At 44.8% G+C, this 14,719-nt stretch overlaps 1 protein-coding gene across 1 annotated transcript in view; it reads left to right on the top strand.

The window, feature by feature from the left end:
* The window catches only part of FAM193A (family with sequence similarity 193 member A), a gene marked incomplete at both ends in the record, with an annotated part of 169,111 nt that overhangs the window by 86,588 nt on the left and 67,804 nt on the right, over window positions 1–14,719 (top strand). Inside the window, 2 exons of the mRNA XM_080697594.1 lie at window positions 4,233–4,467; window positions 7,140–7,264. Coding sequence (XP_080553720.1) covers window positions 4,233–4,467; window positions 7,140–7,264 — 360 coding nt within the window. The remainder of the gene's footprint in view (window positions 1–4,232; window positions 4,468–7,139; window positions 7,265–14,719) is intronic.

Raw genomic sequence — 14,719 nt, 5'->3', positions numbered from 1 at the left:
TTATCTGCGGAGATTCATTACTTATGTTAATCTTTTACCTATCTCTAAATGGTATTGTTTGCCTTTATTGTTGTTAATTTTTAGGATGTCTAGTTGGAATATTAATATACCTTCAGATATAGCATTTGGAAATATTTTATCCCATTCTATTAGTAACTGTTAACTCTGTTTACATTGTCTTTGTATATACAATATTTTTTTTATTTTTTAGGGAGTTTGTATACTCTTCTGTTGCCTGTGCCATTGAAATCATATCCAAGAAATCACTGCCAATTTCAATGTTGTGAGGTTTTATGACCCAGATTTTCTCCTAAAAGTTTATAGTCTTAAGATTTATATTTAGGTCTTTTATCTATTTTGAGTTAATATTTGTATATGGGATTAGGTAAGGGTCCAACTTTACTCTTTTCCATGTAATTATTATGTTTCAACAATATTTAGTTAAAAGATTATTATTTCCACCACCAAATGTTCATGGAAACCTTGTCAAAAATAACTTGACAATATAGGGAAGAATTTAGCTCTAGGCTTTTATTTAACTCCAATGGTTTATATATCTGCCTTTAGAATAGTACTATACTGTTTCAATTATTGTAGCTTTATATGGTTGGAAATCAGAAAATATATATCTTCTAGCTTTGTTCTTTTTCAAGATCGTTTTGGGTATCTAGAGTCCATATTCCATATTAGGATAGATTTTTTTTTTCTGAAAAATAAATATATAAATATATGATAGTTTCACCTAAAAAAAATAGAAAAAAAAATATTCTCTGATAAGAAAGAAAGTAAAACGAAATATTGAAATGTTATCTTTAAGTCATCAAAAGCTTGGTATCAGACAAATGAAACTGTTATGTGAGATTATCATTTTTAATTTTGGATAAATTGCTAAAATACTAGATGTCAACCACTAAGCCAAGCATGGGAGGGAGGGATGGAGAGAGAATGGGGTGGGGATCGGGTGGGGGCTGACTGGGCGATGTGTGCATGTATGTCTACAAAAGTTTGTATCCCTCCATGATGTATGAATACAGTACACCAATAAAAAAAAATCTTTAAAAAATAATAAAATAAAAAATCTAAGAGCTATAGTTTAATACATGTTACAGCTCATTTCTAACAGGGTGCTTAGCTCAGCCAGTGCCTTCTAGTAATATCTTATAGGTAAACATTTTGGTTTTTGCATTAGTGGTACTAGGTTTCCATCTAGAGGCATTTCAGAAGTACATTTAAAAGAAATTACAAGCCAGACGTGGTGGCACATGCTTGTAATCCCAGTACCTGGGAGGCTGAGATAGGAGTACAGGTTTGTGGCCAGCCTCAGCTACTTAGTGAGGCCCTCTGCAACTTAAGTGAGACCCTGCTTCAAAAGAAAGAATAAAAAACAAGGCTGGGTGTGTAGCTCAGAGGTAGAATGCCCCTGGGTTTAATTCCTAGTACTGCCAAAAAAAAAAATAATGATAATGATAATAATGATATTGGGGGTGTAGCGCGGAGGTAAAATGGGTTCAATCCCCGGCACCACAAAAAAAGAAAAGGAAAGAAAAGAAAAGAAACAGCAACTTACTGGGTATGGTTACACAAGCTTTTAATCCCAGTACTTGGAAGGTTCAGACAGGAGGATTGCAGGTTTGCAGCCAGCCTAGGCTACTTAGAACTGGAGGTGTCGCTCAAAAATAGAATGCCTCTGGCTTCAATCCACAGTATGGTAAAAAAGAAATAGCAACTTTAACCACAGCAGTGCCAAGTACTGTAGAACAAGTTTTTACAAAGTGCATTGGATCATCTTCCATTCGAAAAGAAATTCATGGCACTGTTATTATTGTGGCTAGCAGTGGGCATGTATTTTTTCATTGCTCTTCACCTTACTAATTTTTTTTGGAAGATTTAAAAAAGTTTATTAAAAAAAAGAAATACAGAAAATAGTACAGCCCCATGCCAAAATGGCATGAGGGGGGAGGGTGGCCCGGGCCAACTCACCACTCCCAAGATACAGCACGTGGACCGGACTCTTTATACCCATGACCTCCATCTTGTTTACGTAATTCTGACGTAGTGAACGTCCCTGTAAAGTACCTCCCCTTAACCCTGTAAGGCACTTTACTGATTTTAATATATACATTTTTATTCCCTTTTCATTTTCTGGCATTGGTGTGTCTACCTCTGAGCTATACCCTCAGTCTGGTTTGTTTGTTTGTTTGTTTGTTTGTTTGTTTGTTTGTTTTGCAGTACTGGGATTCAACACAGGGACATTCTACATTCATTCAGAGCTACATCCCCAGCCCTATTTTTTAGTCTTTTTTTTTTTTTTTTTTTTTTTTTTTTAGTGGTACTGGGGTTCCTGGACGCCTTTCTACCTCCAGGCTACACTCCCAGACCTATTTTATATATATATTTTTTTTAAGTGGTTTTATTTATTTTTTATATTTAATTTTTTTCTTTATTGAACATAAGTGGTATACATTTATTTTATATTTTTGAAACAGGGTCTCTTACGCCAACGCGGCTGGCTTCGAACCTGTGCGATCCTCCTGTCTCTGCCTCCCAAGCGCGGGGATTACAAGCGTGCACCACCACGCCTGGCTAGTCTTTACTTTTGAAACAAGATTTCACTAAGTTGTGGGGAGCCTAAGTGGCTGAGGCTGACCATGAACCTATATGATCCTCCTGTCTCAGCCTCACAAGTACTGGGCTTTTGTTTTTTATTTAAAACAGGGTCCTAGCAGGGTGTAGTGGTGCACGCTTGTAATCCCAGCATTTGGGAGGCTGAGACAGGAGGATCACAGTTCGCGGACAGCCTCAGCTACTACTCAGGCCCTTTGCAACTCAGTGAGACCTTGTTTCAAAACAAAGAATAAAAAATAGGGCTGGGGGTGTAGCTCAGAAGTAGAATGCCCCTGGGTTCCATCCCTAGTATCGGAAGGAAAATAATAAATAAATAAAACAGGGTCTTGCTTAAGTTACCATGAAAGCCTCACTAAATTGCTGAGGCTGTCCTCATACCTGAGGTACTTTTGTATCAGCCTCCCAAGCTCTAGGATTTGGGGCATGTGCCACCACACCTCTATTGCCTTGGCTTGGGGGTGGCTCTTGGGATTGAACCCAGGGCCTTGTGGATAGTCAGTGTAGCTCTTAACACTGAGCTATATTCCCCACTCCCCACCAACATTTATTTATGTATTTATTTATTTATTTGGTGCTGGGGATTGAATCCAGGGCGATTCTCCCGTCTCAGCCTCCCAAGTACTGGGATTACAAGTGTGCACCACCACACCCGGCTGCTTTTTAAGTTTTTAAACAATTTTGAGATAAAGTCTTGCTAAATTTCCCAAGCTGGCCTTGAACTTGCTGTCCTTCTGCTTTAGCCTCCCTAGTGCCTGGGATTACAGGTAGATACTGCACACCTAGCTATTTCTTTTTTGTTGGGATAATTTAAAAAATAGGATAAACTGCAGCTAAAATTTCCTCCAATTATGAAAATAATAGCTTGTTTGCATCATGTGCTGAGTTCCTAGAAAGAGGCTAAGTGCAGTCTGCCCAGTCTCAGCCAGGTTCACCTCTGTTGAGATAGGTGTTTTTCACCTTTTTAGCATAAGCCTTCAAAAAGAATTGTCTGTTTTCAGTAGTCCAAGGTGGAGCCAGGCGTGGTGGGGCACGCTTGTAATCCCAGGACTTGGAAGACAGACAGGAGGATCACACAGCTTTGAAGCCAGCTTTAGCTACTTAGTGAAGCCCTTTGCAACCTAGTGAGACCCTATTCCAAAATAAAGAATAATAAATGAAAAAAATAAGGCTGAGGTGTAGCTCGGAGGTAGAATGTCCAGGTTTCAGTCTCCAGCTGGAGAAACAACAAAAGAGGAGTCTGAGGTGGAGTGTGCCTCTGGGCCTGTCTGCGGCACCACCCGCTGCATGTGCTTTCCACCGAGGTGCCCGGTGTCTGGCAGTGAGCAAGCAGGCTCCTGTGTGAGGGTTCACTGAGTGGGTACCTGTGTGTGAATGGTGTGCTAGGAGGCCAGTGCTGGGGAAAGGCTGCTTTTCCTGTTAGTTCCCTGTGGTGTTCTCTGTAAGCCCAGGTCTCATGTGTTAGGAGGATGGTGCTCCTGACAGGTCCTTATGGGGAGGGAGGATGGCTACTGTGGCCAGCAGGTGGGTGCCTGTGGGACGGTTCAGGGAAGATTCCTTCCTGCCCCACCCTGTGGCAGGCCCTGGCTGAGTGGTGACTCTCTTTGCAGGCTCTGTGAGCGGGACCCCTATCAGCTGTACCAGCGGTTGGAGCAGCAAGCCCGGGAGTACGTGCTGGAGATGAAGGTCCGCCTGCTCCGGCAGCTGTCAGCTGCGGCAAAGGCAAAGGCGCCCTCCGGCCTACAGGGCCCCCCGCAGGCGCACCATTTTATCTCCCTCCTGCTCGAGGAGTATGGCGCCCTGTGCCAGGCGGCGCGCTCCATCAGCACCTTCCTCAGCACTCTGGTAAGAGATGGTACCTCTCTTCCTTCTGTACACAGTGAAGGTGAGCCAGAGGGCAGAAGTGTGCCGTGGGTTGTCGGGAGCGGCTGAGTGGTGTGGAGCCCACTGTGCAGGCCGCAGGTCCCTTCTCCACAAGGTCCACTAAGGCCAGTCCTCTGGACCCTGTGCACGAAGAAGGAGGCATTGGATGTTGGCATTCTGGTGACACCGTGTGGAGTGCTGCTTAGGGAGCTCCTTGCGGGCCAGCCCTGTGTCCGCAGGGAGGTGGGGGATGTCCTTACTGTGCCTCCTGTTGACTGCGGAACAGCCGCTGCTGGGTTTGATGGTGTGTGTGAGGGCATGAAGCCATGGGGAACAGCAGCCTGTTGCAGCCCTGAGGCCTCAATATATGCATTCACCCACAGCCCAGCCCAGTGCAGGGCAAGGGCAGGCTTAGGGACTCAGTAAGACACCTCCTTCCCCACAGGTGCCTCGCAGTCCTAGAAAAGAACACAGGCGAGTCTCTGACCACCTCAGAAAGTAAATCACCCCGAGGTGGGAGTAGGCATGTTGTAGAAATACGGTCCCTACACTTGGAGGGAGACCATTCTCCCCAGGGACAAGCTGCTGACACCTCTTTGATTGTTCCTGCCCCCAGCTCCCACCATTTTCCTAGTAGTCTAGGATTTTTCATCAGCACTTTGATCTGATTATTAAGTGATACTTCAGTAGGCAGTTCTGAAGTCCACGGACCTCTCTAAAAGAATTCATGTACACATTACTCAGTGAGTCACTGATGGTCGCAGACCACCCCAGCTCCTCTGCTTCAGACCACCCATCAGAATTTCCTGGAGGAGGCATCCTCTGAGGGCACTGAGTGGTGCCAGCCATCCCGGGCATATCTCAGAGCACTGCCTCTCTCACCTCTGCCTATGGGAGCTGGGTCCTGCCTGTTCTTCAGGGGTTCCTCAGCAACCACCTGTATGGAGCACTTTGCACCTTGTGTCTCCGAAGAGAACACCAGCCCGGGTTAGGATCCCTCCTCCCTGAGCCTGGTGCAGAGGCCCTGGCCCTGAGAGAGCATGCTCGGCAAAAATTGTTGCAATGTCCTGGATTCAGTGGTGGTCAGAGTAGAGCTAAGGACTGAGGTATTAAGGCAACAGTGAGGAGGCCTCACTATTATTAATGAACTTTCCAGAAGAAAAGCCTGAGGATAGAGGGGATGGCTAAGAGGTCATGTGAGTTGAGAGGAGACGTAAGTACTGACGCAGAATGCCGTAACTGGGAGCTGCTCCAACAGTATTGAAAGGTCATGTAAGACAGTGGTGCTGGGCCTGGTCGCATGTACCTATAATCCCAGTGCTTGGGAGGCTGAGACAGGAGGAATCCAGGTTCACCGCCAGCCTCCAAGTAGTGAGGCTCACATCAACCCAACAAGACCCTGCTTCAAAATAAAAATAAAAGCCAGGTGTGCTAGCACACACTTGTAATCCCAGTACTTGGGAGGCTGAAACAGGAGTATAGCAGGTTTCCATCTAGCCTCAGCAACGTAGTGAGACCCTCTACAACTTAGTAAGACCCTGTTTCAAAATAAAGAATAGAAAGTAGAGCTGGGAGTGTAACTTACATAAAATAGGGCTAGAGGTATAGCTCAGAGGTAGATTGCCTCTGGGTTCATTTCCTAGCAGTGCAAAACAAAACAACCACAAAAAATAAATAAAGTAGGGCAGGGGGTATAGCTCAGAGCTAAATGCACCTGGACTCAATCCATAGTGCCTCAAAAATAAATGAATGGATAAATAATTGATGAGCCAGGCATGGTGGTGCATGTGTACACATGGAAGGCTGAGACAAGGTTACAAGTTTGAGAACAGCCTCAACAAGCAGTGAAACCCTCAGCAACCTAGCAGGACTCTTTCAAAAACAAAATATTAGGGTTGGGGTATAGCTTGGAAGTAGAATGCCTCTGGGTTCCATGCCCAATATCACAAAAAAGGGGGGGGGATTAAACAGATGAATTGCTTTACATTTGTTGGGAAGCCGGGCGTGGTGGCGCACGCTTGTAATCTCAGCATTTGGGAGGCTGAGACCGGAGGATCGCGGTTTGCAGACAGCCTCTGCTACTTAGTGAGGCCCTCTGCAACTCAGTGAGACCAGTTTCAAAATAAAGAATAAAAAATAGGGCAGGAGGTGTAGCTTGGAGGTCGAATGCCCCTGGGTTCCAACCCCAGACCTGCAAAAAAAAAAAAAAAAAAAAAAAAAATTTGTTGGGAAAATTAAAGACCTTATGTTTGTCAGGAAATTTCTCAAGATAGGCAAAATAAGTATTTTTAACATCAAAGGATTTGTTTGCACTAAAATTCTGAGAAATGTAGGCCTTTCATTATCTTTTGAAAGCCTGGTTGCAAGAAATCATAAATATGTTGATTCTTTTCTTTCCTTTTCCTTTACTGGTGTGCGCACCTGCCACCCTTCCTTGTGTGGGGCTTTATTTGAAGGGAGGTGAGGTGGAGGCTCGCTGAAGTCAGATAGGATTTGGTGTGTGCTTTGGGACTTGGAGGAGCCTGGCACTCCTCCCGAGCAGAATGGCCTGGGCTGTTTATGGGGCTCTGGGGTAGGGAAGGAATCCTGAAGATGTCGAGTCTTCATCAGTTCACTTCATCTTCTGATTATCTTTCTTTGTTTTTATTAACTAGGAAAATGAGCACTTGAAAAAGTTCCAGGTGACATGGGAACTGCACAATAAGCACCTGTTTGAAAATCTGGTCTTCTCGGAGCCTCTTCTCCAGAGCAACTTGCCAGCCCTGGTGTCACAGATCAGGTATTGGGACTTAACCCACCAGTGCTCCAGGGTGTGACAGGATAGTCTTTCCTATGATGTGATGTGTGAGCCTGAAGGCCACTTGATCTGTGTCCACCTAGAAATCCTCTCAGGAAAAGGGTCAGGCCAGGGATAACGTCAGTTTGTGCAGAAAGCTCAAACCTGAGGAGTTCATACCATTATGCCTTTTTCTTTTATGTGTGTGTGGTACTAGGGATAGAACCCAGGTCCTTCTAATTCTGGGCTACACCCCAGACCTATTTTATCTTTTATTTGAAAACAAGGTCTCACTAAGTAGCTGAGGCGGGCTGTGAACCTGCAATCCGCCTATCTCAGCCTACACCACCGTGCCTGGCCCCATTAAACTTTTAACTAATAAACTAATCTACATGCTACTCAGATTTAATACCATAGATTCCTTATAAATAGAGGAAAGCTACAGGCAGTGTGATCTTTTCCTTGATGGGGTTCATGTGGCCAACTGGGCATAATGTGTGCTGTGGCCCCTAGGTGTGGAGGAGAGGCGAGAGGGGTGGAGGCCACAGGACCGAGGGTGCCCTGGGCTTTCCTGGGGACTGAACGTGCTCTGACATCTCTTGCATTTGTGCCTCCATGCCCTAGCTTCATCCTGGTCATCCCTCGGGTTCATCTTCCAGGAGTAAAATATCCATATGGCTTCTTCACATTGGGAGGCTGACTTTTCTACTTTGACCAACACAGCACACAAGCGTACAAATGTCTCATGGGCATTTTCTGGGGGTGGACTGGGGTAAGCTTGAGGGTGGCTGGGCATGGTTTTGCCCTGGAGCCCCAGTGTTTGCTTAGGATAGGACACATGCCCCTCTTTTATCTGATATTACGAGCTGAGCAACCACAGGGCCACGTTGTGTGGACTTTGCTCTCATTTGTTATCCACATACCAGCACATCCCTTTATGTCAGACACATCCTAACAGCAGTCATTTTTATTTGGCCATATCAAAATGTAGTTAGAGATTGAAGAAGAAGGGGAAGTACAAGCTAGACACAGGCACATGCCTGTAATCTCAGATATTTGGGAGGCTGAGGCAGGAGGATTTCAAGTTCAAGGTAAGGGCACATGATTTAGTGAGATGCTATCTCAAAGCAAAGTGAAAACCGCCTGGGGCATGTGTAGCTCAGTGGTGGAGTACTCGTCTAGCATTCACAGGCCCTGGGTTCAGTCCTCAGCACCCAGCAAAAAACGGAGGGGACTACTTCAAATAAATTATCGTTCTGTTTGACTTACCCGCCAGTCTCGCTGTTTTTCTCCTGAAACCCGGCATTGACACAAGTGTTTGAGGTGTCATCCATCCCCCTTCACAGCCTCAGAAGCAGTCAGGTGATGTGCTCATGGGGCTGAGTCCCCAGGCCACTGCTCTTCCTTCTAGGCCTGAGCCAGTGAGTGTAGGCTGGCTACCATGGCCCAGACGCAACTGCCTGTGCACAGCTTGGCCAGCCAGGGCAGCTTTATACATGCTATGGTGCCATCCCTGCCATGCTGCTGCGCCTACTCGTCTCATCACAGGGAACCCACCGGCCACCGCAGCACCAAGCAGTCTGCTGGTGCGCTGCCAGCTCCACCGGGGCTGCTGCCTGGTCTTGAGTCCAGGTTCTGGAGGACGCTTTGCCGTCGTGGGCATCTTCTCAATCTTCCGGTTTCCCTTTGGGATCATCTGCTGTTTTGCCTTGAGGAAGTAAAGATGCTCCGTTGTGGAGCAGCCTTGTTTAAAGGGGCCTGCACATCTGGCCCTCCTCTATTCATGTAAATATGATATATGATATTTTGTCTTGATTGGTCCTTGGGGCTGTTTTGTGAAGTAAAGTAGGAAAGATTAGGCATGTGCCGACCGAGGGTTGCAGAGTACGGAAGGCTCAGCTCCTGTTCCCAAGGGTAATGACAACTCCAGAAAGCACTGCTTTTGTTTTTTGCAGTCTTCAATTTGAAGACTTCAATTTGAAAAAGGTGAGAAATGCTGTGTTAAATAAGATTCATACCATTTGAAAAAAGGGGGGCGGGGAGAGGACCAATGATAAGAGGTGAGGAGGTGTGTACAGACGTGTCCTGCACCTCATCCTTCCAGCACTTGCTCACCCACAGCCTCCTTCCTGTGTCCACTTTTAAAAGCATCTAGCAGCCGGGCGCGGTGGGCACGCTTGTCATCCCCGCACTCGGGAGGCAGACAGGAGGATCCGCTGGCTTAGGAGACCCTGTTTCCAAATAAGAAAAAGTATCAAATAGGTCTGGGAGTGTAGCCTGGAGGTAGAAGGGCTTCCAGGAACCCCAGTACCACCAAAAAAAAAAATTAAAAAGCATCTCGCGTGCTGTCTGCCAGCACGTCACAAATGTTCTGCCTGCAAACCTCAGGGGAGAAAGGACCAGAAGGGTATTGGAAATCATTGTTTGAAACGAAGAGCTTGCCCTTGTCCTAGTTGAGAGGTCTGCGAACATTCAGCTGAGGTCGTGCACCCTTTGTGGGCGGGTTCCAGGGTGCGGTGCTTCCTTTGGTTTCCTGGTAAACCAGTAGGTTTGATGGCCCTGGCATCCTACCGTGGGAAGCTGACACAGGCCTGAAAAGCTCGCAGTCAGCTCCATGCTTCTTCCTGTGCCCATGTTGCAGATTTTTTTGTTTTCTGGAGTTCACAATGTGTGTTTCTCTTGAGTCCCAGGAGTAGATAAGGCACAGAGACAGATACCAGGGAGAGAATGGGCAGCCTGTCCTCCAAGGAACACTGGTGACACCAGAAGCAGCAGTTTGTTGGACATTTCACGATAGGCTCGCTCTGTGGACCCGAAAATGACTCAGATTTGAGTCTCCCATGTAAAACCTGTATTTGCCAACTCATTTTTTTTTTTTTTTTTTTTTTTTTTTTTTTTTTTGCTGGTCTGGGGATGGAACCCAGGGGCATTTGACCTCTGAGCTACACCCCCTGCCCTAGTTTCTATTCTTTATTTTGAAACCGGGTCTCACTGAGTTGCAGAGGGCCTCAGTAAGTAGCTGAGGCTGTCCGCGAACCGTGATCCTCCAGGTCTCAGCTTCCCGCGCCAGCTCATTATAAAAATTTTTGCCATAAATTATATACAAACATCCCCTTAAAGTAATGAAATATATAGTTGTATGTTAACACTTTTTCTCTGGGCCTATTTAGCTTTTTATTTTATTTATTTGTTTGTTTGTTTGTTTTTATTTATTTATTTATTTATTTTTGTGGTACTGGGGGTGGAACCCAGAGGCTTTCTACCTCCGGGCTATACTCCCAGACCTATTTTGTACTTTATTTGGAAACAGGGTCTCACTAAGTTGCTGAGAGCCTCACTAACTAGCTGAGGCTGGCTTCGAACCTGTGTGATCCTCCTGTCTCAGCATCCCAAGTGCGGGGATTACAAGCGTGCGCCACCACGCCTGGCCCCTATTTAGCTTTTTTAAAAAAATTATGAAGTAAAATACAGATATGGAGAACTGCATAAAGCACACGTCTAGCTTCATGAATCTTTAGAGAGCAAATGTACCTGTGGCAGCACCCAGGTCAGGCCCCTTCAAGTCAGCATCTCTGCCCATAATTGTCAACATCATCATCTTCTTGAGAACCAACCGTGTGTCTCCCATCTTAGTTTTGCCTGTTTTTGTAGTCAGTGTGTACACAAGTTACTCACATTTCATCCTTGTTCAAAGGAAATTGTATGGTTTAAGAAATATATTCTTTTTTCGCCGGGCGTGGTGGCGCACGCTTGTAATCCCCCATGCTTGGGAGGCGGAGACAGGAGTATCGTGCAGGTTCGAAGCCAACTTCTCTGGCTTGAGACTCTGTTTCCAAATAAAAATATAGAAAATAAGTGTCTGGGAGTGTAGCCTGGTGGTAGAAGGGTTGCCTGGTGGTAGGAGTGTAGCCTGGTGGGTACAGGAACCCCAGTATCACAAAAAATAAAAGAAATATATTCTTTTTTCAACAGCTTTATTAAGATATAATTATCATAGGGTACCATTCACCCACTTAAAATGTTCAATTCCGTAGCCTTTGGCATTACATTATATGAAATATATAATTAAAATTTGCCACTTGAAGAATTAAATTCAATAGCATTAATTATATTCACAGTATTTACAACCATCACCACAATGTATTTCTAGAAATCTTCATTATCCCAAGCAGACTGTCTGACCAGCAGTCAGTAACTCTCGTTCTCTCTTCCCTTTTTCCTCCATGTCTTTTGATAGTCTTGAATCTATAGTTCCCATATGCCCACTGCTTTTACTATCCCTTTTTCCTGGCAGTTTATGTTTGAAAGAACTGTGCCATTAGCCAGGAATGGTGACACACATCTTTAATCCCAGTACTAGAGATGCTAAGACAGGAGGATTGCAGGTTCAAGAACAGCCTCAGCAACTTAGCAAGACTCTCGGCAACCTAGTGAAACCTGTTTCAAAGCAAAAAATAAAAAGGGATGTTACTGTAGGTAGAATGCCCCTGGGTTCATGCCTCAGTACCAAAAAATAAATAAAAATCCTGTGCTTTTGACCCTGCAGAGGCTTGTAGTCCAGGCCCTGCATGGGCCTGCTCATGAGTGCTCACATTACACTAGCAAGGGAATCTCCAGGTCCCCATCTGCTCTGCCCTCCCCAGGCTAGAAATAATCTGCGTCCTACAACTTAGAGAAGTGTGCTTCTGCCAGGAGTGGGGAAAGGAGCCAGTGGAAAGAAGGACCAGGTGGAATTACACAGACATTGAGTCTCGCATGCAGACAGGATAGTGAGCCATGTGAAGAGCAAGGGCGGCACGGCAGGAGTCAGGAGACCTCCTCTTCACCGCTGTGATGTGGCAAGATGCCTGGGTCATGCCAGACATCGGTGCAGAGACCAGAAGAGACAGAAGTTCACTGGAGCTGTGTCTTGAGCTCTGGTCCTGAGGGCAAGAAAGCCTGAGAAGGACAGCTGGGTGTTCAGAGCAGCCTCAGTCTCTGTGCATCACTGTTCTCTTTTCATTCAGTGGGTGGGTTCCTAACAACTTGGACCTGTTTCCTCCTAGAAGTGACTGCCATCCACGAACACATGTACTTGGCTTCAACAGTGGAGGTTATTTGCAGATCTCCCCGTTTGACCCAGTGTTCACAGTCATGAACCACCCAGGTGGAGACAAGGAAAAGGAGAAGAGGGACCCATTTCTGTCCTCCACTTGTGACAAATGCTTTTTTATTTCTTTTTTGCATTCTACCTCCACGATACATCCCCCCAGCCCTATTTTTTAGTCTTTTTTATTTATTTTTTATTTTTTGTTGTTGTTGGTTGTTTTGTTTAGTTTTGTCTTTTTTGGAACCAGGGATCGAACCCAGAGCACTACACCTGCAAAGCAGGCGCTTTGCGACTGAGCTACATCCTGGCCCCAAGTCTTTTTTATTTTTGAAACAGGGTCTCACTGATTGTGAATGGCCTCACTAAGTCACTGAGGCTGTCTGCAAACCATGATGCTCTGGTCTCAGCCTTCCAAATGCTGGGATTTCAAATGTGCGCCACCACACCCAGCTATAAAATGGTTTTATTTTTATTATAAAATTATTATAGTATTATTGCAAATAAAATTATGAAAGTAAAAACCATTATTAATGATATATAAGCACTGTAAACAATTTAATGTTTCTTACACATTCGTTTCCCTGTGTACATACACACACACATACTTTTTTCAAAGTTCTAAGAATTGAACCCAGAGCCTCATGCATGTTAGGCAAATCCTCTGCCTCCCCAGCCCACACATACACATTTTAAAACATGCTGTAGTGATATCTTAATATCGGTATATTTCTTTTTTTTTTTTATGTGTGACTTTTTTTTAATGTGTGACTTTTTTTTTTTTTTTTTTTTTTTTTTGGTGGTGGTGGTACTGATGGTAATCTCAATGCATGGCCAGGTGCAGTAGTACATGCCCATAATCCCAGCACTTAGGAGGCTGAGACAGGAGGATCGCGGGTTCAAGGAACAGCCTCAGCAAGTGGTGAGACTCTCATCAACCTAGCAGGACACTGTTTTTTGTTTTTGTTTTTCGGTACTAGGAATGCAACCCCAGAAGCATTCTACCTCCAAGCTACACCCCCAGCCCTATTTTTTATCCTTTATTTTTTTGTGGTGCTAGGAATGAAATCCAGGGGCCTTCTACATCCATGCTATACTCCCAGACCTATTTTCTATTTTATTTGGAAACAGGGTCATAGCCCAGCATGGTGGCACAATACTTGGGAGGCTGAGCTAGGAGGATCACAGGTTCAAGGGCATCCTCAGCAACATATTGAGGCTTTCAGCAACCTAATGAAACTTTCCAGACAAAAAAAATAAAAATAAAAAGAGCTGGGAGTGTAGCTCAGTGGTAGAACACCTCTAGGTTCAATCCCTAGTACTGCCCCCAAAAACCAACTATGTGTATGTATATGCATGTATATATATGAATGAAAGGTGCAACTATAAAATTTATAACTAGTGCCTAATTATCTCATATCCCTTCATTTCAGTATTCCATCATAAGCCGGGCGTGGTGGCACACTCTTTAATCCCAGCATTTGGGAGGCTGAGACCAGAGGATCACGGTTCATGGACAGCCTCAGCTACTTAGTGAGGCCCTCTGCAACTCAGTGAGACCCTGTTTCAAAATAAAGAATAAAAAATAGGACTAGGAGTGTAGCTCGGAGGTAGAATGCCCCTGGGTTCTATCCCCAGTACCACAATAATAATGATAATAATAAAATATCCCATCATGGTGGTGGTTGTGTGTGTGTGTGTGTGTGTGTGTGTGTGTGTGTGTGTGTGTGTTGGTTTTTGGGTTTGTTGGTATGGTGCTGGGGATTGAACCCAGGGGTATTCTACCTCTGAGCTACACCTCCAGCCTTGTTTTATTTTTATTTTGAAATAGGGTCTCGCTAGGTTGATGAGAGGCTCACTACTTGCTGAGGCTGTCCTCAGACCTGTGATCCTTCTGTCTCAGCCTCCCAGGTACTGAGATTACAAGCATGCACTACCACACCTGGCTCCCATCATGTATTTTATTGGTCCTATCTGGATCACTCTCAGTTCTTTATATAAACAATGCTAATTTCTGACATGCACATAATCTTTATGTTCTGGATATAAGTGTTGTTTTTGATTATGAATAATCATCAGGCTAAGTATTTTGGTTGACATATTGATGTATTCGGGTGTTAAGGAAATGAATTTTTCCAATAACCTACGCATGTCTCCTCAAGCTCCATGTGCTCTCCCCACCTTTCTTTTCTCCCAAGCTGCTGCCTTGCCCTGTGTACTCTTCTTCTAAAATCCACATATTTTTTCTTATGCCCAATTGTATGTCTTCTCTTTCCTCTTTTGTTTTCTTATTTGCCATCTTACTCTTTTATTTTTTTATTTAATTATTTTTTGTGGGTCTGGGGATGTAACCCTGGGGCATCCGACCTCCG

Source organism: Muscardinus avellanarius (genome assembly GCF_963383645.1).
Source record: "Muscardinus avellanarius genome assembly, chromosome: 6".
NCBI classification, from domain to species: Eukaryota; Metazoa; Chordata; class Mammalia; order Rodentia; family Gliridae; genus Muscardinus; species Muscardinus avellanarius.
This window is presented reverse-complemented; position numbering and strand designations above follow the sequence as displayed.